Genomic DNA, 22,830 nt, shown 5'->3' with positions numbered 1-22,830 from the left:
TTAATAGTTTGTTGTATACTGCGCTTTTAAAATGGAACTCAATGAACGAATTAACCACTTCAATACCCGGCACTTTTACCCCTTCCTGCCCAGGCCAATTTTCAGCTTTAAGTGCTGTCACACTTTGAATGACAATTGCCCGGTCGTGCAACACTGTACCCATATGACATTTATCTTTTGTTCACATAAATACAGCTTTCTTTTGGTAGTATTTAATCACCACTGGGGTTTGTTTTTTTGCACTATAAACAAAAAATATACCGAAAATTTTGAAAAAGAAAATGGTTTTTCTGTGTTTGTATTATAAAATTTTGCAAACATGTTATTTTTCTCCTTCACTGATGTGCGTTGATGAGGCTGCACTGATTAGCACTGATAAGCTGCACTGATGAGACAGCACTGCTGGGCATTGAAGAGGCACTGAATGGCACAGATTGTCAGCACTGCTGGGCAGTTTTGAGGCTGCACTGATAATCAGTGCCCTGATTATCAGTGCAGATACCTCTTGACAGATGCCAGTTACAGGCAGTACTTTCCTCACACTGTGACAGCCGATAACCAGCAAATGTATCTATATGATCAGCTGTGACTGGACATAGCGATCACAGACAGCGTCTAGTGCACCTGGGGGGGGTTGTGCGTTCTGGGAGGACTTCATATGATGCCCTCCAAGAACTGGACAACCGCGCTATAGCTATATATTCGACTATAGCGCGGTCAAGAAGTGGTTAATTAAAGCAGTATTAAAAAAAAAACCAAAATGTAACATACTGCAGCTTACCAATCAGATGCGGCGGCTGCATCAGTGTATTTTTCCACTGTCCACTCTGGATGAAGAAGCACAAGGGCCCTATTGGACAGCAGCATTGTCTAGGGGGAGTGTTAGATGTACTAGCAGATTTAGATACATAAACAAATTGAAGCCAAACTCCAGCTCACATTGTATAAGCCGTTACAGTAACAGGTTTTCCCGAGTCATCTTCTAGGACAGCTCACTTGAGAGATAGGGCTCCTCCCAGGAAACACCCGCTCCACCTTTTTTTCCCCTTTATAGGCGTCCTCTCTCCCATTGGCCCCCAGTTTTAGTGTTTCCTCCGGCCAGGAAGGAGCTACGCCCGTTTTTTATTTTTTATCTGGGCTCTCTGGCGGAGTACAGAGGGTCCCTGGCTGGGGCCCCCCCCTTCCTCCAAGCAAGGCAGGGGCCTTGTGAGGGGGGGGGGGACCTTTCAGCCAGTTTCACCAGGGATGCCCGTTGTGGGGTGGGGGCGTCGGCCCCAGATGGTCCCAGCGGGGCTCTCCAGGGGGGTAGAGCCCGCTCCGCCGACCGAGGCATTGGTGCCTTTCCCTGGGGGTTCAGGTAAGTCTTACCTGCTCCTGGATCCCGGCAGCATGGCCAGGAGGCTCGGCTGCGGTGGGTCTGGACGCTGCGATCGCGTCACTTCCGGGCGCCGGGTGTCGTCACTTCCGGGCGCCGGGTGTCGTCACTTCCGGCGCAGGAGCAGGGAACGGCCGCCGCCATCTTGGAAATGGGCGGCGGGCCGTGGAAGGAACCCGTGCCACGGCCGCTTCTCCACCGGCGGCCGTGAGAGGGGGGGTCGGCGAGGGGGGATCGCAGGGGGGGGGCGGAGCCCACCAGCCCCTGAAAAACCGTCGCACCGAGGCAGAGTCTGCGGCGGCATGGAGGCAGATCTGTCAGGAGCGGGGGAGGCCTGCAGTAAGGTAAGGGCCTTGTTTGGCAAACTTCCTTTTGTTTTTACCCCCCTCCTCCCCCCCCCCCCCCCCAGGATGATTGGGTACCCCCCACGCACACACAGCCCCCCTCTCCCCCCCCCCCCCCAGGCCCACAGCTGGAGCTTGCACAGTGGCACAGGGGGGGAGGCGTTGCTGTTACAGACGCATGAACGCGTGTATCTCCTTGTCCCCAGATGGGCCCACAGGAGGAGGATAGAGGGGAGAAAGAAGCTCCTTGTGAGCAGAAAAAGAAGTGTGCCACTTGTAGGAAGAAACTGGCGAGCTCCTGGAGGAAGCAGCTCTGCCAGGGGTGCATAGACAAGCTCATCAAGAAGGAGTCTGGATCTCTTTTTAAAGACTTCCTACAGAATATGACACAAGAGATGTCCAAGACATTTCAAAGCTTCAGAGAACAGAAGCCGGGACCGGCCCAGGATGAGCCCCAACCGGGCACTTCTGGCACCCAAGGGGGGAAAAAGAGGAAGCTGGTAGCGCCGGTAAGGGACTGGGAGGACGAACAGTCGGACACCTCAGACTCGGAGGAGGGTGAGATTGAGGCTCAGGGCCCAAAGGCAGACAGGTTCCTTTTTCAGGTGGAAGACACGGAGGACCTGTTAAAGGTGATCTATGAGACCCTGGATCTGGAGGAAGAACAGCAGGACCTCTCCCTCCACGACCAACTGTACGCAGGGCTACAGGCAAAAAGCAGCCGTACATTCCCAGTACACCCTGCCCTATGGTCCACGATCAGGAGAGAATGGGAAGAGCCAGAGAAGAAGGCTTTCCTTCCCAAGAACCTCAAGAGACGTTTCCCCTTTAAGGAGGAAGATGCCTCGGTTTGGGAGACTTGCCCAAAGCCAGACGCCCCTCTCTCGAGGATCTCGAAGGACACGGATCTGTCCTTTGAAGACGGTGGGTCCCTAAAAGACCCGATGGATCGGAAAGCGGACGCCTTCCTGAAGAGGGCATGGGAAGCGTCCGCAGTGAATTTTAAACCTGCAGTGGCAACGACCTGTGTGTCCAGAACCCTGGATGTGTGGTTGGGTCAGCTCCGTTCGCATCTGGAACAAGGCACTCCGGGGGAAGAGATTCTGAAGTCCCTTCCGGTGCTGGAGAAAGCGGTAGCCTTCATCGCGGACGCATCAGCAGAGACCATCAGACTCTCTGCTAGATCTACAGCGCTCATAAACACGGCAAGGAGGGCTATCTGGCTGAAATCGTGGCAGGGGGATCTGGCCTCCAAATCTAAACTCTGTGGCCTGCCGTTTGAAGGTAAACTCCTTTTCGGCCCGGAGCTGAATTCAGTCCTGGAAAGGTCGGCCGACAGGAAAAAGAGCTTCCCGGTCCCCAGCAGGCAGGTTGGACGGAAGGGGTTTCGCCCATCCAGGCGATACGCGTCAAGGGAAGCTAGGTTCCAAACCCAGCGCCCAGGCTGGGGCGCAAGAAGAGGCAGGAACGAGCCGAGAGGCAGGGGAGGTTTCCTTTTCAACCCCGGCCAGAATAGACCCAAAACCCAGCCGAAGTGACTGGAGAGGCCAGGTGGGAGCGAGACTGGGGCGCTTCCACGCACAATGGCTAAGGATAACCCAGAACACCTACATTCTGGAGGCCATCCACAGGGGGTACAGAATAGAGTTCACAAGGGCCCCCCCTCAGAGATTCTTTGCAACACCCCTGCCAAAGGACAGGGCTATGGCGGATGCGCTGGTGGACCTCCTACAAAATATGCTCAGTCAGAACGTTATCTGCCAGTTGAGAGAAGAGGAAAGGGAAAGTGGATTCTTCTCCCATTTCTTTCTAAGGAAAAAACCGTCAGGTACTTACAGGATGATATTGAATCTGCGGAAGGTGAACGAGTTCGTGAGGCCCAGCAAATTCCGTATGGAATCCATATACACGGTGAAGGAACTCCTTTCACCTGGGGTGTTCATGGCCTCGATAGATCTGCAAGACGCATACCTACATGTCCCGATAAGAGAAGATTCCAGGAGATTCCTGAGGTTTGCGCTGGAAGGAGAAAAGGGTCCGGTGCTATTTCAGTTCAACACACTCCCCTTCGGCCTGTCGTCGGCCCCGAGGATATTCACCAAGATTTTAGCGGAACCTTTAAGAGTTTTGAGACTGGAAGGGATAAACATTATCCCCTATTTGGACGACCTGCTTGTATTTGCGGACACAGAGGGAGGCCTGAGATCGCACATCGAACGTACGATATCTTTTCTGGAAAGTCTGGGGTGGCTTATCAACAAGGAGAAGTCACAGCTAACCCCCTCCAAGAGGATTACGTACTTGGGGTACGTCCTGGACTCCGCACAGGCCCGATCGTACCTAACATCAGAAAAAGCCCTCAACCTGCGGCAGGACACAAGGGCCCTCCGGAGGATGTCGACCTGCACGGTCAGGACCGCGATGAGAATAATCGGGCGGATGACAGCGGCAATTCCAGGGGTGCAATGGGCGCAACTTCACTCCAGGGTGCTGCAAAATCACACCCTTTCCCACTGGGACGGCAGCCGAGCAGGTCTGAGTTCCAGGATCCGCATCACGCACGAAGTGAAGGAATCGCTAAGGTGGTGGGGAAGCAGCCTCACCTTGGAACGAGGAAGAAGTTGGAGGCTGGCCAACCCACTGCGGATCACCACGGATGCAAGCATGACTGGTTGGGGCGCCCATATGGAAGACGGCCTGGCCCAGGGCACGTGGAGTGCAGTAGACTCCAGCAGGTCGTCAAATTACAGGGAGCTGCTGGCAGTTTTCAAGGCACTTACGACCTTTCAGGAAAAGATAAGGGGGAGAGGTGTCCAGATTCTCTCCGACAATACCACTGCAGTGGCGTATTTGAACAGGCAGGGAGGCACAAGGTCCCCAAGGCTGATGGAGTTGGCCGGATCCCTCCTGAGCTGGGCGGAGGAAAACCTGGAGTTCATCACGGCAGTACATCTGAAAGGGGACCTGAACCAGTTGGCGGATCAACTGAGCCGAAGAGAGGTCATCCAGACAGAATGGTGCCTCAGCCAGTCAGCGTTCGATCAGATTTGCGCCAGGTGGGGCTCCCCCTCTATCGATCTATTTGCCAACGGCCAGAACACAAAGCGGGAAAGGTACTTCTGCCTGCAGAAAGACCCCAAAAGCGAGGGGATAGATGCGCTAGCCCAGCAGTGGGAAGGAGACCTCCTTTATGCCTTCCCTCCATTCAGACTACTGCCGAAGGTGATTCAGAAGATCCGGGTGTCTCAAGCCAAAGTTATTCTGATCGCGCCATTCTGGCCCAAGAGATCTTGGTTCTCCCGGTTGAAGGAGCTCAGTTTAGCAGACCCTTGGATGATACCTCCCACGCGCGATTTACTCAACCAAGGGAGGGTGATGCATCCTCATCCAGAAAGGCTGTCCTTAGCGGCGTGGCTTCTGAGCGGGACAGGCTAGCGGAAAAGGGGCTCTCGGCAAGAGTGGTCGCCACCCTTTTGGATGGCCGGAAGAGGTCGACGAACGCCTTGTACGACAAGGTCTGGAAGAAGTTTTCCGCCTGGAAGGTCAGAAACGAAGCACCGGGCACGCCCATTTTGCATACAGTTCTTGAATTCCTTCAAGCCGGGGCGGATAAGAGTCTGGCCGCCAATACCCTCAAAGTACAGGTAGCGGCTCTGTCGAACTTTCTCGAGCTGAGGTTGGCGGCAGACCCATTAGTAATCAGATTCCTGAGGGCTATCTCCAGGCGCCGTGCCCCGTCCTTGCCAAAACTTCCATCATGGGACCTGGGCACAGTCCTGAAGAGCTTTCAGCGGGGGCCTTTCGAACCGCTGGATGAATGTTCGCTCAGATCTTTGACTCTTAAAACCATCCTCCTCACGGCACTAGTTTCTGCCCGCAGGGTCAGCGAGTTGCATGCCCTTTCAGTGATCGAGCCGTACTGCACCATCTTATTGGATAGAATCATCCTCCGCACGGACGCGGCCTTCCTACCTAAGGTCGCGTCACACTTCCATAGATCTCAGGAAATAGTAATACCTTCCCTGGAGGCCGATCCGGGCAGCGCGGAGGACTGTAGCAGGTTAGACGTAAGACGGTGTTTGATCACGTACATCGAACGCACAAAGACATGGAGACGCTCGTCCCGGCTTTTCGTCCTATTCCAGGGACCAAGGAAGGGGGACGGTGCCTCCAAGGGCACCATCGCCAGATGGATCAGAGAGGCAGTTTCGGAAGGTTACAAGTCGGCAGGCCTGTCACCACCGCCCGGCCTAAAAGCCCACTCCACAAGGGCCACTGCGGCCTCCTGGGCGGAAAAAGGGGGGGCCTCCCCCGGACAGATCTGCAGAGCCGCGACGTGGTCCAGTTTCGCCACCTTCACTAAACATTACAGGCTGGATCTGATCGGCAGCAAGGACCAGGCATTTGGCAGGAAGGTCCTACAAGCAGGGTGCCCGCCCTAATGTACGTATTTCTATTCTACTCCTCTCAAGTGAGCTGTCCTAGAAGATGACTCGGGAAAACGCAGTTATTTACCTGTTAACTGTATTTCCAGGAATCTTCTAGGACAGCGTAACTCCCCCCCGATTACTGTTTGATCACACGATTATGTGCAGGTATGTTGCGAACCTATGGGGGATATCTTTATTACTGGTTTTCTTCTTTGTTTTTCTCCTAGGCCTTCGGTCATATTCTTATACTGGGGGCCAATGGGAGAGAGGACGCCTATAAAGGGGAAAAAAAGGTGGAGCGGGTGTTTCCTGGGAGGAGCCCTATCTCTCAAGTGAGCTGTCCTAGAAGATTCCTGGAAATACAGTTAACAGGTAAATAACTGCGTTTTTTTTTTCCCTTTTGGGATAAAGTTTTTACATGAATAAATAAAATCTGTTTAAATATAGGAAAGAGCCTAAAAAAAGAAAAATAATGCAGCCATCACATCTAAGAATTGGTAAGCTGCTATATGATAAAATGCATTTTAGTTTAATACTACTTTACATACAATATAAAATACCTACTAAACCTGTTGGGTATTTCTTGCCATCTGCCTTACAGACTTGGAAGCGAGAAGAGTTCTCACTGGTATACTTTCTCCTTATAGAGAAGTTTTAGATTTTCCCTCACTTTCATAAAAATAAATAAAAAATAAAAAAGGTTTTAGCTTTATATATACACACACTATAAATTACCTTGGCTCTGGTTTCTGTACTACAGGGGACAATCACTAGCCAGGTTCCAAATGAAGCCATGTATCCGAAATCTTGAGGATACTGCAGCACAAGTGTCTGCTCTGAGATTTGGGACACTCCACATTGCCCGGGATCTGCTGGAAGGATGATGGAGCCACACTGACCAAGATGCCACAGGCAGAAGCCAGGGGAAGGGCAAGCACAATACTTGTATTTGACATTGGGCAAGGGAAACCCAAGATATTAAAGTGTTACTAAACCCCGGACCCTGCATTCACTATATCTGGTCTCCCACAGTACACAGAACATGGAAATGCAATTATTTTACTAAATATAAACTGCTAAATACCTTTTTTCAACAGCAGTATATAGCAGGCTATGACTTCTACCAGTGTCCAGCAGAGCATTGGTTAAAGCATGTAGGAGGAGTTTTCATTCTCCCCCGATTGCCCAGTGAGGCTGCAGGACCCCTGGCCTTCTGTCTGGCCAGCACCAATTGGCCATGTGCTGATGCACACCAAACTGAGCTTGCTTGTTCAGCTTGCCCCCATCAGCAGATTGAGTGGGGACAGTGGAAGAAGGGGAGGATCAGTGAAGACAGGCTAAAACATCCTTTTCACACAATGCAGAGCATTAACCCCTTAGGTTCCACAGTGAGTATAACAAGCATTCTTTACTGCATAAACAGACTGATTTTACTGTTGTGGGTGTAGTAACACTTTATGAAGACTTTGCATTTTTACTGCTTACTTCACTTAGAAAGTGGTTTGTTTTTCTCTAGTTGAATAAACAAAGGATCTTTTCTTGAGCTACAGCCAACAGCTTCTGATCAATTACTATCACTGAAAGATGAAGGTGTTGGTGTTGTCGCATTTTTATATTAGTCGGTTAAATTACACATTTAGTGCTTGTTCACACAAGATGCATTGCAGCTATGCTGGCATCTATTTCCAAATCAGCCCCCAAAACATAGACAAGGCAAAATGCGTTGCTGTGGTGTGCACCTTGGGAAAAAGAAAAAAAAAAAAAAGGGTACTGCAGGCAGTGCTTTTTTTTGCAGCACAGCGGCTTGCGACATGATCCACTATATCCTAATGCTGCTGCAGTGAATAAAACTGTATTAAAATGTAACTCGTGACATTTCAATCAAGTTCTATGGGGAATACAAAAAAAAAAAAACCAATGCGGTGCTCCAACATCAGTGTATCGGCATGCACCTCCCAGCACACACCACCACTAAATGGAGACTTAAATAAAAAAAGATAACATATGGCCATGAGACCATCTAAAAGTGAATATTAGGACTCACTCACACAAGTGTGATCATCCCCGTAAAAATTTGAAGGGCCCTTTGTTTACTTTCTGTTCTAGTAAGTGAATGGATACACAACGGCTGTATCCATTTACCTGCACAGCCAAGTCTGATCGGTGCGCAGGGATGTGTGCGCCCAGGACCCCCCCCCCCCGACACATCCCGTGCGCCCAGGACCCCCCCCCCCGACACATCCCGTGCGCCCAGGACCCCCCCCCCCCCCCCCCCGACACATCCCGTGCGCCCAGGACCCCCCCCCCCCCCCCCCCGACACATCCCGTGCGCCCAGGACCCCCCCCCCCCCCCGACACATCCCGTGCGCCCAGGACCCCCCCCCCCCCCCCGACACATCCCGTGCGCCCAGGACCCCCCCCCCCCCCCCGACACATCCTGTGCGCCCAGGACCCTCCCCCCGGACACATCCTGTGCGCCCAGGACCCCTGACACATCCACCCTGTATACCTGTTAGACTTGGCTGTGCAGATTAGTCCAAATAGCCAATACATGTCAATTTACTAAAATTGGCTGCTCCGCACTAGGACAAAAAAAACCAACAAAAACACAAAGGCTGTATGAATGAGCCCCTAATGGCCTAGTTAAAAGAAAATTCTTTTTAAATAAAAGTTCTTTAAACAGACGTAATGCTGCAATAAGAATCTTCACTTTACAGATCCTGAAATGCACTTTGTACTTCGATCTAGACATTTCAAGAAGCATTCTGCAGAGTCTAAAATATTACAGACACACCCAAGTGGACTTGAGAAATTCCAAAGGCTACTACTGGGACATCTGATGACTTCCAAGTGTAAGAAGGGAGGGCGGGCAGTACAGTATGTCTCCGATCATCCCTGATCTCCTAATCTACTACAAAAACGGATGTAAGGCTATGAAAGAACTGCAGGGAACAAGAGAAAGAAGTGCATTTATCTACAAGATTAAAAGCAGCAAACCACATGTTGCCTGGAGTTGCTCCACATACAAGGATTACTCAAGTTTTAAAGTGTGACGTTCTCTTACAGCCCATGTCTTAATAGGCAACATTTCACAATCTGTACAGCCGGTTTCTATTCAGCACACATCGAAATGTAAACTTACAGGAGCAATCCAAGTGTTCTTTTATTTCTATTTATTTGATCCGCAGTGATCGCTTTTCAGAGGGTATTTATAGGGCAGTGAGGAGGTATTTTGTTGTTTAAGCTGGCCATACACGGCTAGTTTTTTTTTTTCAGCCAGTAGGATGATTGGAAGAGAAACAGACCCCCCCCTTCCCATCCACACAGTCCAGGTGGATAAAGGAATCCTTCCCACTGAGACCTTGTATTCTGACAGCAGAAACTCTCCATTGTCAGAATAAACCCAATCAGTGGCTGCAGCCGCTGATCGAGAAACATTGTCAAACACACCCGTCTGGCAGAAGCAGATTGTTAAACCGGAGTTCCACTCACCTGTCAAAAAATAAAAGTCAGCAGCTACAAAAACTGTAGCTGCTGACTTTTAAAAAACAGCCACTTACCTGTCCCTCAGTCCCGTGGTGTATCCTCCGCAGCCGTCCTGGACTCCATAAGCTTGCGGCTTCACAGCCGGGTACCCACTACGCATGCGCGAGTAGCGCTGTGCTTCATGAATGGTCCTGTAGTCTTCTGGGACCTGTCACGTGTCCCAAAAGACTACAGGGAGGGAGGACACCTTCCGTTTTCAATTGCCTAGTTGACCGGAAGTGGGAGCAGGTAACTGTCAAATTCGGGTACCCGCTCCCCCCCACAGGTGCCAATCCTTAATGGGGAGCAGTCCTTAAAGCAGAACTTCCCCTTTTGGGTGGAGCTCCGCTTTAAGAGTGGGTTCTGTCGAGTGGGAGTGGCAATAAACGGATCGAAAATTCGGCCAGTCCCTTGCATCTATGGCCAGCTTTCCTCACTGCCTGGCTATACAACTGAGCGAGCCCAAAGGCAGAGATGAAACTAAGTAACTCAAGGTAACCAAGTTCCAGGAGTCTTTAATACTACACAGAACATTTGAGGGCCTGCTCATATAGGAGGTTTTGGCCTGTATTGTACACAGACAAAATGTGCAGAGAACAGAAAATACAGAATAGTACATGGAGAAAAATGCATCAATTTCTATGTGCACACTCAATTAGCATTTTACACGCCAAAAAATTAAATTCATTTGTTGCACAATAGTATTGTGCTGCCTGTCCACACATCTCCACCTCTCCTCGTCACAATCATTTTTACCATTCTGGTGATGGTGTACTTTTTACAACTGTAACTTGCATACCATCACTGAAACAGTTACATATCAATTTATAAACATAGTATGCTTCTTTCCAAAACGCATATTTGGTGCGTTTTCTAGTTACCTGACTCCAACTAGCACCTGTGGAACAGACATGCTACTCAAAAATTACACCAGAAATTCAACTGGTGCACTTCTGATGTGTTTTTGATGTATTGTCCATTGATTTCAATGGGAGGTGCGGTTTCTGATGCACTTTCAAAAACTAAATTTAAAATGCATCACACCCGCAGTGCACTGGTGGGAAGAGTTTCATAGGATTTAAACAAAAGTATATTTATTTTGGTTTCTTTAGCTTTTAAATTGTTCCTAAACCCAGGACCCCGCATTCACTATATCTGGTCTCCCACAATACACACAACATGGAAATGTAATTATTTTAGTAAATGTGAACGGCTAAATACCTTTTCTCATCAGCAGTTAGAGCAGTCTTGTGACTTCTGTCAGTGTTCAGCAGAGCACATGTTAAAGCTTGTAGGAGGCGTTTTTATTCTGCTGTAGGATGAAGAACCCCTGACCTCTGTCTGGACAGTGCCGATTGGCCCTGTGCTGATAACATGCACTCTCCCAAAAAAATACCCTCTCTAGCAATACACACTAAACTGAGAATGTACAGAGTGTCTGCACACAATATGTCTTATCAGGAGGTAAGAGGGACACTAGAAGAAGGGAAGGATCAGAGAATTCCGAAAAAAAACTGCATTTTACACAACGCAGAGGATTAACCCCTTAGGTTCCATAGTTCGTACAATAAGCATGCTTTACTGCATATACAGACTGATTTTACTGTTGTGGGTTTAGTAACTTTAAGAGGAGGCAAAAGCACAGGAAAAGCAGATCAGTGTGAAAGAGCCCTTAGAGATGTCCTGGCTGTCAGTAAAGGGTGACAAAAGTGACATAACTTAGACCTCAACCATCAATAGTTCCGGAATCTGTACAGACAGCCATTAGACCATACTGCAAGAATAAACCATGAGCAAGGGCTTCACTGCACTCGTGCCCAATTCATTTCTAATGCAACATCACAAAGCTGTCACTGAGAATATTTTTCTAAACATGTTGGCTTTCATGTCAATCCACTTTATTCAATATTCAGAGGTGTCCAGAAGAACTTTGACTCCTTATTTATGGTGTAACATGTTACTTTGGAGCAGTCCCCTGCACCCCTTCCCCGATCTCTCCCTGCGATTGGGGATTCTCTCCCCGCGATTGGGGATTCTCTCCCCGTACCAGCTGCCAGATTTTAAAAACTGCATGGACGCCTGAGGCTCCGCCCACACAGCCACATCAATTCACAGAAATCTGGGAATGAATGAACTACAAGTCTCATCTGCCACCACGGCAGACAGCTTGCAGTTCTTGAACTACAAGAGTGCTGATGAGTGCCTTTGTAGATTATGGACTCTTCCTGAACTTCACTGACTGCCTGTACATGAGGTACAGAAAGGCAGCTGTACCGAGTGTCTGCAGGAGCCTAGTGTTGTACCCGTGATCAACTGAGTGCGAGTGTAATGCTTTGCAGGCTGCAGTGTAAAAATATAATAAAACGCACTTTTTTTTCTACTTGAATTATATGCCTTTTTTAAAATTTATTCTTAAAGGTGAACTTAGCCTTGTCTAGAGGGAAGCGTCCTGACAGCCTCTGCTGGACTGAACCGCAATTAAGGCACCAGCCAACCCTTTACCATCCCCTGCGCCAAAAAGGAGGCTTGGAACCAGAGCCTCTAGCTCAGGCATCACTAAATGGCAGACCGGGGTCCGGATGTGGACCGAGTCACTATCCCATCTGGACCCATGCAGTCCCACCATTTAGGAGCCTTCTTTTCCCGCAGCTGTCTCATGGTCATCTTCACAGAGCTGACAGCCGGAGACAGGACAGTTCTGGATGAAGGGCTGGAGCTGCCCGAGGTTAACAAGCAGGTGATTGGTTGCTAGGATGAAGAGCAGTCTTAGCTGTCAGCCACTGTCTGTGTAAGGTAGGAGTGTGTGGGGGCAAAGTTAAAGGGGCCAAGGACATAAGAGTGAATGGGAGGCTGATATGAAAAGGAGGCAAATACTGAATGTGGGGGGACTGAGGACTGAATGTGGGGGGGGGGGGGGCACATTAAAATTAAAGTGGAAAGGGTGAGAATTGAAATGTGGGGGGAGGGGCTGAGGACAGTAATGTTGGGGGCTAAGGTCTGCAGTGTGTGGGGGCTGTGTGGAAGTGTGAGAACACTACTGTGAAAGGGGTGGAGGGGGGTGATGTAAAGGGGGAGCTGAGGACACTCATCAAGACGGATCTTGCTGTGAATGAGGAGGGTACTGTGATGTGTAGTGGGGATTGAGGACACTGATGAAAGAGCATGTTCAGATCTGTACATGTGCATTTGGTGGTTGTGGGTAGGGCGGCCTATTCAGTTTAATGGGCTGTTCTACCCGCGACACACAAATCTTTTTTCAAAATTGCACCACAGATACACGTGGTTTGGTGCACACGGAAATGCACCGCAGGGGCCTATACGAGATTCGGACCTCTGATGGATGAAAAATTTACTGCCCGGCCTCGGTGAAATTTAATTCAATACCCCTGCTCTAGCTGGACTAGGAACCCCCGCTGCCTATGCTGGCATCTGTAAATGTGGTGTGCCCCTTCCAGACATGGCCTTCCCCAGGCACAGAAGGGGAAAGGGAAACAAGCCACCTCCTTCCCATACTGAGGGGTCCTGGAGGGCAAGATTGCTGAAAATCCTACTGGCTACTCCCAGCGGAGCCAGGTAGGTAAAGTAGTGGCTAGAGGAAAAGGATAGTCAGAGAAGCAGAGGCCTCCCTCACCAAGGATCCAGAGGATGCATCGCCTCGGAGGAAACGGAAACTGATCAGCTCAGCAGAGGGACTTTAAAAGTGTATTTGGTGATGCATTTCCTGTTCCTGTTGGAGGAGATGAATATATATCATGGGCTATCCTGGAAGACGACTTGGGAAATAAGATTATTATTATTATTATTATTATACAGTATTTATAAAGCGCCAATAGTTCACTCAGCGCTGTACATTACAAAGGGGGACAGAACATGTGACAGAACAATACCAATACAATGCAAAACATGAGGGGATCGAGGGCCCTGCTCTTTCGAGCTTACAATCTAGAAGGGATGGGATAGTGGTACAGGAGGAGATAGCTGTGGGGGATGGAGTGGTAGGAAGGGTGGAGGAGGTCAGCAAGTTAGCAGGGGGTGAGGTAGGCTTCCCTGAAGAGATGGGTTTTCAGGGTGCGCCTAAAGGAGAGGAGAGTAGGTGATAATCTGATGGGTTGGGGCAGGGAGTTCCAGAGGATGGGTGACACCCTGGAGAAGTCCTGGAGGCGGGCATGGGAGGAGGAGACCAGGGAACTAGAGAGAAGGAGGTCTTGTGAGGAGCGGAGTGTGCGTGCTGGGCGGTACTTGGATATTAGGTCAGTGATGTAGTTCGGGGCAGTATGGTGGACAGCTTTGTACGTCAGTGTTAGGATTTTAAATTTGATCCGTTGCGCAATCGGAAGCCAGTGGAGGGATTGGCAGAGGGGGGTGGCGGAAATGGAGCGGTTGGAAAGGTGAATGAGTCTGGCAGCCGTATTCAGGATCGACTGAAGCGGGGATAGCCAGCGGCGAGGCAGGCCAGTGAGGAGGGAGTTGCAGTAGTCGAGTCGTGATATGATGAGGGAGTGGATGAGCTGTTTAGTAGTTTCTGGGGTTAGGAACGTGCGGATTTTGGCGATGTTGCGGAGGTGGAGTCTGCACGAGTTTGTTAAAGATTGGACTTGGGGCTGAAAGGATAGGTTGGAGTCCAGAATGACACCAAGTACTCTGGCCTGCAGAGCGGGTTTGATATTGGCGTTGTTGGATGTGATGTAGAAGTCAATGGGGGGTGGGGTTCGGGCTGGGGGGAAGACAAGGAGCTCGGTTTTGGAGAGATTCAGTTTAAGGAAGTGGAGCGACATCCAATCTGATATGTCGCTCAGTAGGTGTGTGATTTGGGCAGAGACCGAAGGGGTGAGGTGGGGGGTTGAGAGATAGATTTGTGTGTCGTCGGCATAGAGGTGGTAGTTGAAGCCGTGAGAGTGTATGAGTTGGCCAAGGGAGGAGGTGTAGATGGAGAAGAGAAGGGGCCCAAGGACAGAGCCTTGAGGGACCCCAACAGAGAGGGGGAGTGAGGGGGAGGTGGTAGCATTATAGGTAACGCTGAAAGAGCGTTGTGACAGGTAGGATGAGAGCCAGGAGAGAGCAGAATCTCTGAGGCCGAGGGAGTGTAGTATTTTGAGGAGGAGGGGGTGGTCAACTGTGTCGAAGGCCGCAGAGAGGTCAAGGAGTAGGAGCACTGAATAGTGGCCATTAGCTTTGGCGGTTAGAAGGTCGTTGGAGAGTTTGAGTAAGATTTAATAGTTGTGTTTTTTTCTTGCTCTACACTGTGTGACTGTTCCCCTGCAGCCTCCTCTGAGGGCTCATTCAGAGAAACAGCCACATTGAGCTGCAGTTTTACCACTCCTCAACTGGACCTGAACAAGGAGATCCAGCCAATTAGGAACATGCTGCAGGAAAAATTAAACTGCATGTCACATTCTGCAGGCAGTACTGCTGCCAAACATGACCCATTTAAGGTATGGGGCTACATTGCTACCCCCCTGCATTGATGTGGCTAAGCCTTTTTAGCAAAATTTGAATGGCATGTGGCATGAGAGCAACCAATAAAAATAAACAGGGCCACGCTGCAATCTCCCTGCAATGCATGCAGTGGCAGTGTCATGGGTCAGCAATTTCGGAGTTCAAAGAGGTGGTGAGGAGGTGACAAAATGCCTCCTCTCTGCTCATCAAAAAGGCAATCAACCACGGTGAGTCAGATGCCTGATGACCCACGACTTGCCCCCCCAACCCATTGTGCCAGCCCATACTAGGTCCTCTAATGGAGAAAGGAAACCGCACACAGAGGGGGGGGCCAGGTATCTGACACACCCAGATGCTGAAGATTCTTCCACAAGTTTTTCTCCTCTAGTCAGTGAGGACCAGCAGAGAAGAGGTAACATAGGTCAGTATTCATTCATATTGGGTTTTTTTTTTTTTACACACTTTTATATACAGTGACAGAAGCCTGTCCACCTCATAGACTTCTAGACAAAACAATTTATAACTAAAGAAACACTAAGAGCTTGTTGGGGTACGGGAGGGTTTTGGATTTTTTCCACCATTAGCCCTTTTGCTGCCAGGTCCTGTCAGGTGGAAGCAGTTGCTCGATTGCTTCCACAGCCCCCGGTAACAAATTTAAGGTTTGAGATCTTGGGGATCTATTTACTCTGTGCTTAGATACACAGAATATAACTGGATACTAACATTTATAGGTAAAGTTGATTCAGGGAATATCCGATTGCCTCTTGGGGGATCAGGAAAAAAAATTTTCCCCAGCTGGAGCAAATTGGATCATGCTTTGCTGGGGTTTTTTTTGTCTTCCTCTGGATCAACTGGGTATAGAATTTTTTTTAATGGTTGAACTGAATGGACTTTTGTCTTTTCTCAGCCAAACTATGTAACCTCGTCTTTTTATATTTTACCAAAAATTAGGGAAATTTATTGTGTTTGATTGCTCTAAAAATCACTTTAGTGATTTTTTTTTACTGAAATTGTGTGTTTCTTAGACCTTTGCAGTAATATCGTATGAGATGAAAAAAAAATTGGAACTACCACTATATTATTCTCTAGAGTGTCTGCTTTCAGAAAATATATGTTTTGGGGGTTTTGTGTAATCTTCAGATCTAAAATTATTTTTTTAAATGTGTGCAAAAAAAAATGCACAACACGGCTCCGGCAGGCAGTGGTAGGGCTGAAATGCCCAAAAGCCACCTTGTGCAACCGTGACAATGCAAATATTGAGCACAGCACCCACATAGTGGTGGTGTTACAGCATGTTAGAAAATGTGGATGTCAGCGATTATGAGAAGCAACATGGGGCAACCATCCAACTTCCTAACCCAGGAGCTGTTACACAAAAACCACCTGCAATGGCCAGTATATTTTCAAAGCATTTGTGAACATTGACAACAACACCAGTGTAGACAAGCCCTAAAGAACACCGCTTTCTATGCTATGAATCGCACACAGCCAGTTTCCTGACAGGAGAATGATCACTATGCATGCCGCCAGTGCCCAATGGGAGAACTCTGACCCTCCAGCCTTAAAGGGAAAACAATCTGTACACTGCGCTAGATGCCCTGAAGAACGGTAAGAATCATAATGTTCGCCATGGCAAGCGATCATTGAGCAATGTGGCCACATGAATTGCACCAGCCAATGAGAATCTGTTCTAAGCAGCCTTCTTCCACAACTGCTTCTTGGAAGAATAGAGACACTCTAGTCAGTGCAGTCATGTGACCAGTCACCACTGTAAGCGTGCTGATGCTTGCAGGCTCCAAGGCTGCTAGTGCAGTGGATGGCACATGGATCCTCTTCTGTAAAAGCAAACTCACTCTTTTTAAAGGATAATGTCACAAAAAAAATTAAAAGGCGAAACCAACTACAAGTGGCCTTGTAATTCACTCCATCAAGCCAAGCAGCCACGATACCCTGTGCCGCCTCTATATTGGGCACTATACACAATACACAGCCCTGGAGCGAGTAGCCATCATTATCCTTGCAATGGCAAATGTTCACTGGTCAGCGTGACCACATGACTGCGCTGACCAATAAGAAGTGCATCTGAGGCTGCTTCTTCTGCAGGTAATGAGCCCCGAAAGATAGAAGTGCTTCTCAATGGTCAATCCAATACAAGCATTATGAATAAACAAAAACAACCTGTGCCACAAGAACTATGAAAAATTTGAAAGTGAATGCTGCTGTGCCTTGATAAGAATCAAAAAGATTAAAAAAAAAAAAAAAAAAATCAGTGAAACAATGAAACAGAGCAAAACATGAAATGAATCAAAAATTATACACAGATCATAAATTCTGTGGCTATAAATGTCCAAAACCACGAAAATGAAAAAAATTATAAAATTTGTGTCCACATGCAAAAAGTGATAAAACCAAAAACAAAGAGTCCTCTTTAAACATGCAAATAGTGCTCCAAAAATGTTTTAGGATAATAGTAATACAGAGAAAAGACTCCACGGATCCACACCTTCCTGTGAATACTGATGTATTCCGCACTCTACCAGAGATAAGAATAAATTGCACTTTATGGATACAATATTATCCTCAAATTACCAGGGAAAGTTCCTCTCCATAGCCTCCTCCAGATACAAGAGCTTCCTTACATCCAACTCCAAAAGGGATTTCCCCGCATAACGATGTGTTATATGGGAGAACCAATAGTGCAATATTGCAAAGACGCCAATTGCCAAAATCCTCCAAAACAGACTTCCTAGTGTAAAACGGATTCCAGAAAGTAAACCAAACTGGCAGCACCGGATATGACGTCACACGCTCCACATAGGAAACCGGACGTACGCCTGTCTGATGAATACCTTTTTATTTTACCTGAAAAGGTTAACTTATGGCCAAAAAAGTGTAGATAAGGGGAGTCTGTAGATTAAAAAACAAAAAAAAACAAAAAACAAAAAACAAAAACTGTGCAGCTTTGACTAAAGCTGCCCTTTCTATATGTGTAGGCCATTTACTTACCTCATGAAGCCTGACTGGAAAACTTCCAGAATGTTGCCAAGTGAGGCCCAGCTGTTACTGTTCACCTCCACCATCACAGGAGTGAGCTCAGACCTACTGCATCAGGGGGAGAGAAAACACATGTGAGAGGGTTTGAACCAGAGAAAGCTCACTCCTGTGATGGTGAAGGAGAACAGTAATAACTGGGCTTTTTCGGCAAAGTCCCAAGAGTTTTCCAGTCAGGCTTCATGAGGTGTATAAATGTCCTGCATCAGTGGTCTCTAAACTGCAGCCCTTTGCTTACTTTTATCCAGCCCTTGGGGCATTATTCGCCCAACCAACAATGGCAACAGTAAACTGGCACTTTGTTTAGAAAGTTTGAAGACCCCTTCACCATACCTATAATAATAAAGAAACAACAAAAAAAGAAACAAACAAAAAACAAAAACAAAAAAAGAAAACAACAAAACACACACAAAAACTGTGCATCTTTAACCCGAGCTCCATTATCCGCATAGGTAGTTTTTGTTTTTTGTAAAGATGAGCTAACCGCACACATTACCGGATTGTACAATCTGCTTTAGATCTACCAACAACTATGCAGTGATTGGATAGTTTAGGCACGTCCTCATACTATATGGTCTTAGGAAATCTAAAGTTGGTTATAAACATGTTCCTGTGCGGTGCGTTTTGGCAGCCCATTCATCTAAATGGGCTGCAAAATGCATTGGACCGTGGAAAAAAAAAAAAAGTGCCTGCACTACACCTGATAACACACTTCACCAAACTGCACAGTGGTGCCATGCGATCTGGTGCCTGCAAACACCCTGCGCCTGCGATCTGCATTTGATGTGCCAATAAATATACATTTGCACCTGCATGCAGATCGCTAGGGCAGCATGTTGTACTGTAGTGTGGAAAACGCACATCTGGGACTGTGTTCTGGGGTAAACTGGCACTTAGGCGAGGTTCACATCTATGTGTGTGCACATCACACGTATAGCAGGACATTCATTTGAATTGGCTGCTGTACTGTACTTGCGAGAAATGGAAAGAATTCCCCAACCCCATTTTTAACCACCTCACGACTACACCACAGCTGAAAGACTAGCTACGGAAGGGCGTGTATAGACGTCCTCCCAGATCCCTGTGTGCACTCCGACCACTGTCTTTTGGACACAGCTGATCACAGACAGAGGTAAAGGGCCAATCACAGCAGCCCTTTACCATGTGATCAGCTGGGTTCAATCACAGCTGATTCCATGTAAACAAAGACTGGTAATTGGCATTTACTTTTCTCATATGCTGTCACTGTGTGAGGAAACAAAAGCCGATAACAGGGAATCCTCACAGCACACATTTAAGCTGAAAAACAGTGCAGCCTACCAGTGCCCATCAGTGGAGCCTACCAGAGTGGCCTTATGGCACCCTTCACTGCTACTGTGTGAGGAAAGGAAAGACAATAACTGGCAATCCTCACAGCACACATTTATACTGAAAATCAGTGCCTTGATTATCAGTGCAGCATACCAGTGCCCATCACTGGAGCCCATAGGTGCAGTCTAACAGGGCCCATTGGTGAAGAAAAATTACTAATTTGCAAAATTTGATAACAGCAACTGAGAAAACCAACACCCTCTGTCTCATTTGCAGTGGGGAAAGGGAACCTGACCACCATGATCATAAATGAAAAGATGTCAAGCATCCTGCAGGACTCCCATGACAAAATCCTGAAAGTTTAGATCCCCTGGTGGTCCTTTGCCAAGCCCACTTTTCACCTGACCAGTCTTGGCGACCTTTAATTGCTGATACCACCGCCCAAGCATGCAGGAACCCTCCCTTTCCTCCTCCCCTCCCTCAGTCTTACTCCCCCTAGAATCTTTTTTTCCCCTTGAGAGAGTGCATGTGATCAGCACAGGGACAATCAGCACTGTCCAGACATAGGTCAGGGGTTCTGCATCTTCCTAGAGCAGAAAACTCCCCCCTACAAACTTTAACCAGTGCTCTGCTGGACACTGATAGAAGTCACAAGACTGCTCTGTTGATGAGAAAAGGTATTTAGCAGTTTATATTTACTAAAATAATTACACTTCCATGCTCTGTGTACTGTGGGAGACCAGATATGGTGAATGCAGGGTCCGGGGTTTAGTAACACTTTAAAGTAAAACAATGTCGCACACCATTTTGCTCATGCTTACTTAAAGTGGAGCTCCCCCCAAAAGTGGAAGTTCCGCTTTAAGCTTTTGTCCCCCGCTCTCCATTAAAGCAGAGTTCCACCCAAAGGGGGAAGATCCGCTTTAAGTCTTTGTCCCCCGCTCCCCATTAAGGATTGGCACCTTTGGGGAGCGGGTACCTGAATTTGACAGGTACCCACTGCGATCGCCTTTGCGATCGGAAGTGGAAGTTGTCCTCCCCTCTCCCTGTAGTCTTCTGGGACACGTGACAGGTCCCAGAAGACTACAGGACCATTGACAAAGCGCAGAACTTCTCGCACATGCGCAGTGGGCATCAGACTGTGAAGCCCCAAGCTGTCACAGTCAACTGTTCACACTGAAGATGCTGGTGCCAGAGAGAGAAGACGGCTGGTGAAACCAGTGGTGGTGAAGACACTGCTGGCCCGAGGGACAGGTAAGTGGCTGTATTTTAAAAGTCAGCAGCTAGTTTTTGTAGCTGCTGACTTTTTTTTTTTCTCAGCTTGAAATCTGCTTGAAGGATTGGCACCTTTGGAGAAGAAGTACCCAAATTTGACAGGTACCCACTCCCACTGCAATTGCCTAGGCGATCAGAAGTGGAAGTTGTCCTCCCCCCTCCCTGTAGTCTTCTCGGACACGTGACAGGTCCCAGAAGACTACGGGGCCATTCACAAAGTTTCTCACACACGCGCGGTGGGCACCCGGCTGTGAAGCCCCAAGCTGTCACAGCCGGGTGCCCACACTGAAGATGCCGGCACCAGGGAGAGAAGATGGCCGGTGACACCAGCCATGGTGAGGACACTGCTGGACCGAGGTAAATGGTTGTATTCTAAAAGTCAGCAGTTACAGTTTTTGTAGCTGATGACTTTTTTTTTTCCAGCTGGACCTCCACTTTAATTCCTGTCGTCTTCCCCTCGTGTGGCTGATCTATTGTACACTTGATCGTTACTGCAACAATAAAAATTATTGTACCAGAAAAACATTCAAAATTTTTACTTTTTTTGTTTGCGTAGAAAAAAAAAACTTTGGTGATTAAATACCAAGATAAAGTTCTATTTGTGTGAAGATAAAAAAAGTAATGTGTGTATACAGTGTTGCATGACCGCGCAACTGTCAGTGTGAGAACCGGAAACTGGCCTGGACAGAAAGGGGGTGAAAGTGCCGGTACTGAAGTGGTTGAAAACGTGCCCAGAGGTGCTGTGCCACACATGGGTGGTGATGCCATTATTAATAGTGCGTCTGCTGAAGAGCGCCACGTTTTTGTGTGGGATGGGAACACACACACACACAATTAAAGGGCGCGTTCCCGACCTGCACCTATGTGACCCTAGACTCCAGCCAAGCACACACTATACAATCAGATTGTACAATCAGCTGTGCAGCGTAAGGGTGTGATTGGAAGCCAAGGGTTGGAAGGGTGTGGGGATATCACACCGAGCCTGGCCAGCTGTACGCTCCATACAAGTGACGAGCTGTGATAGAGGCAGCTCCCGATGACACATTCCTCCCCTAAGCCGGGATGTCACCAGTTGCCGACCTGGAGAAAAGTCGCCAGTCACGTGACGTTCCCCCGCACTCACCTTGGAGAGGACTCCGCAGAGCTCCACGGGCGGCCCGGACTCGGTCTCCAGGTCTTCCTCTGAGCCCGAGGAGTTCCAGCTCTGGTTATCCGACATGAGCGGGAGCCCGAGACTCCGCCGGCCGCCTCCTGACACGACGTGACGCGCTGCCTTCCCCGAGAGTCCGGGCTGCTGCTGCTGGCCACTGCTCGGAGCCCACTCCACTCGTGATGAGAGACCCGGATGTAAATAAACAGACGGCGGATCGCAGCGGCCAACTGCCCAACTCAAACAGCCGCCATCTTCCTTCATGGACGTCACAGCCCTGAATGAAGGCGTGGAAGCCAGGCTGACATCTTTGGACAGAACCACGCCCATCTCCCCAGGTCCTCCCCGTCTGTCAAATTGAATTATAGTAGGTGTGCCTCAAGAGTTCCTGCCTATACGTGAGCACGTCGGCGCTCCATACAGTAAAGGCAACACTGGCGGCCATGTTGGAGTCTGGCACGGTGCCCGGAATGGGACGTGTACAGCTGAACAGTCACAGTCAAGTCAGATTGGTTGTTATAGGTTACAACACAGTACACTGTCTAACTGACAAACCTCAGGGTAAAAGTCAGAAGTGGCCAGAGTGGGGGCAAGGGAAGTAGAACTAATGGCAAAACTTTTCTTTTTTTCATTTTGGATAGTGTAAGGCTTGGTTCACACCTATGCAGTTTGCTTTTTGATCCATTTTATAATGCTACTCGCATTGTGCTTTGCGGTTTTACACATGCATTTTTTTCAGCTTTTTTTTTATTGAAGTGGACCTTTTTTTGTTGCTGGGCAGAATAAAAAACACAAAACGCAACAAAAATGCACGACATGCCTTTCAGCAGCTTCTCCTTTGAATTTTGTTGTAGCAAAAGAATGCTGCTTTTTGCATTTAAAAAAGTCCTGACCCTTTCCAAAAATGCAGCAGCTCAGAAAAGCACAGATGTGACC

At 48.4% G+C, this 22,830-nt stretch overlaps 1 protein-coding gene across 1 annotated transcript in view; it reads right to left on the bottom strand.

The window, feature by feature from the left end:
- The window catches only part of LOC149448832 (uncharacterized), a 37,417-nt gene extending 15,181 nt beyond the window's left edge, over window positions 1-22,236 (bottom strand). Inside the window, exon 1 of the mRNA XM_089694207.1 lies at window positions 21,868-22,236. Within this exon, the coding sequence (XP_089550333.1) occupies window positions 21,868-22,224 (357 nt within the window). The 5' untranslated portion in view covers window positions 22,225-22,236. The remainder of the gene's footprint in view (window positions 1-21,867) is intronic.
- Between the last annotated feature and the right edge of the window lie 594 nt (window positions 22,237-22,830).

Source organism: Staurois parvus, unplaced genomic scaffold (genome assembly GCF_062004578.1).
Source record: "Staurois parvus isolate SC_StPar_1 unplaced genomic scaffold, SC_StPar_1.0 ptg000656l, whole genome shotgun sequence".
Lineage (NCBI taxonomy): Eukaryota > Metazoa > Chordata > Amphibia > Anura > Ranidae > Staurois > Staurois parvus.
Note: the sequence above shows the minus strand (reverse complement) of the source record. Positions and strands in the feature narration are given on the sequence as shown.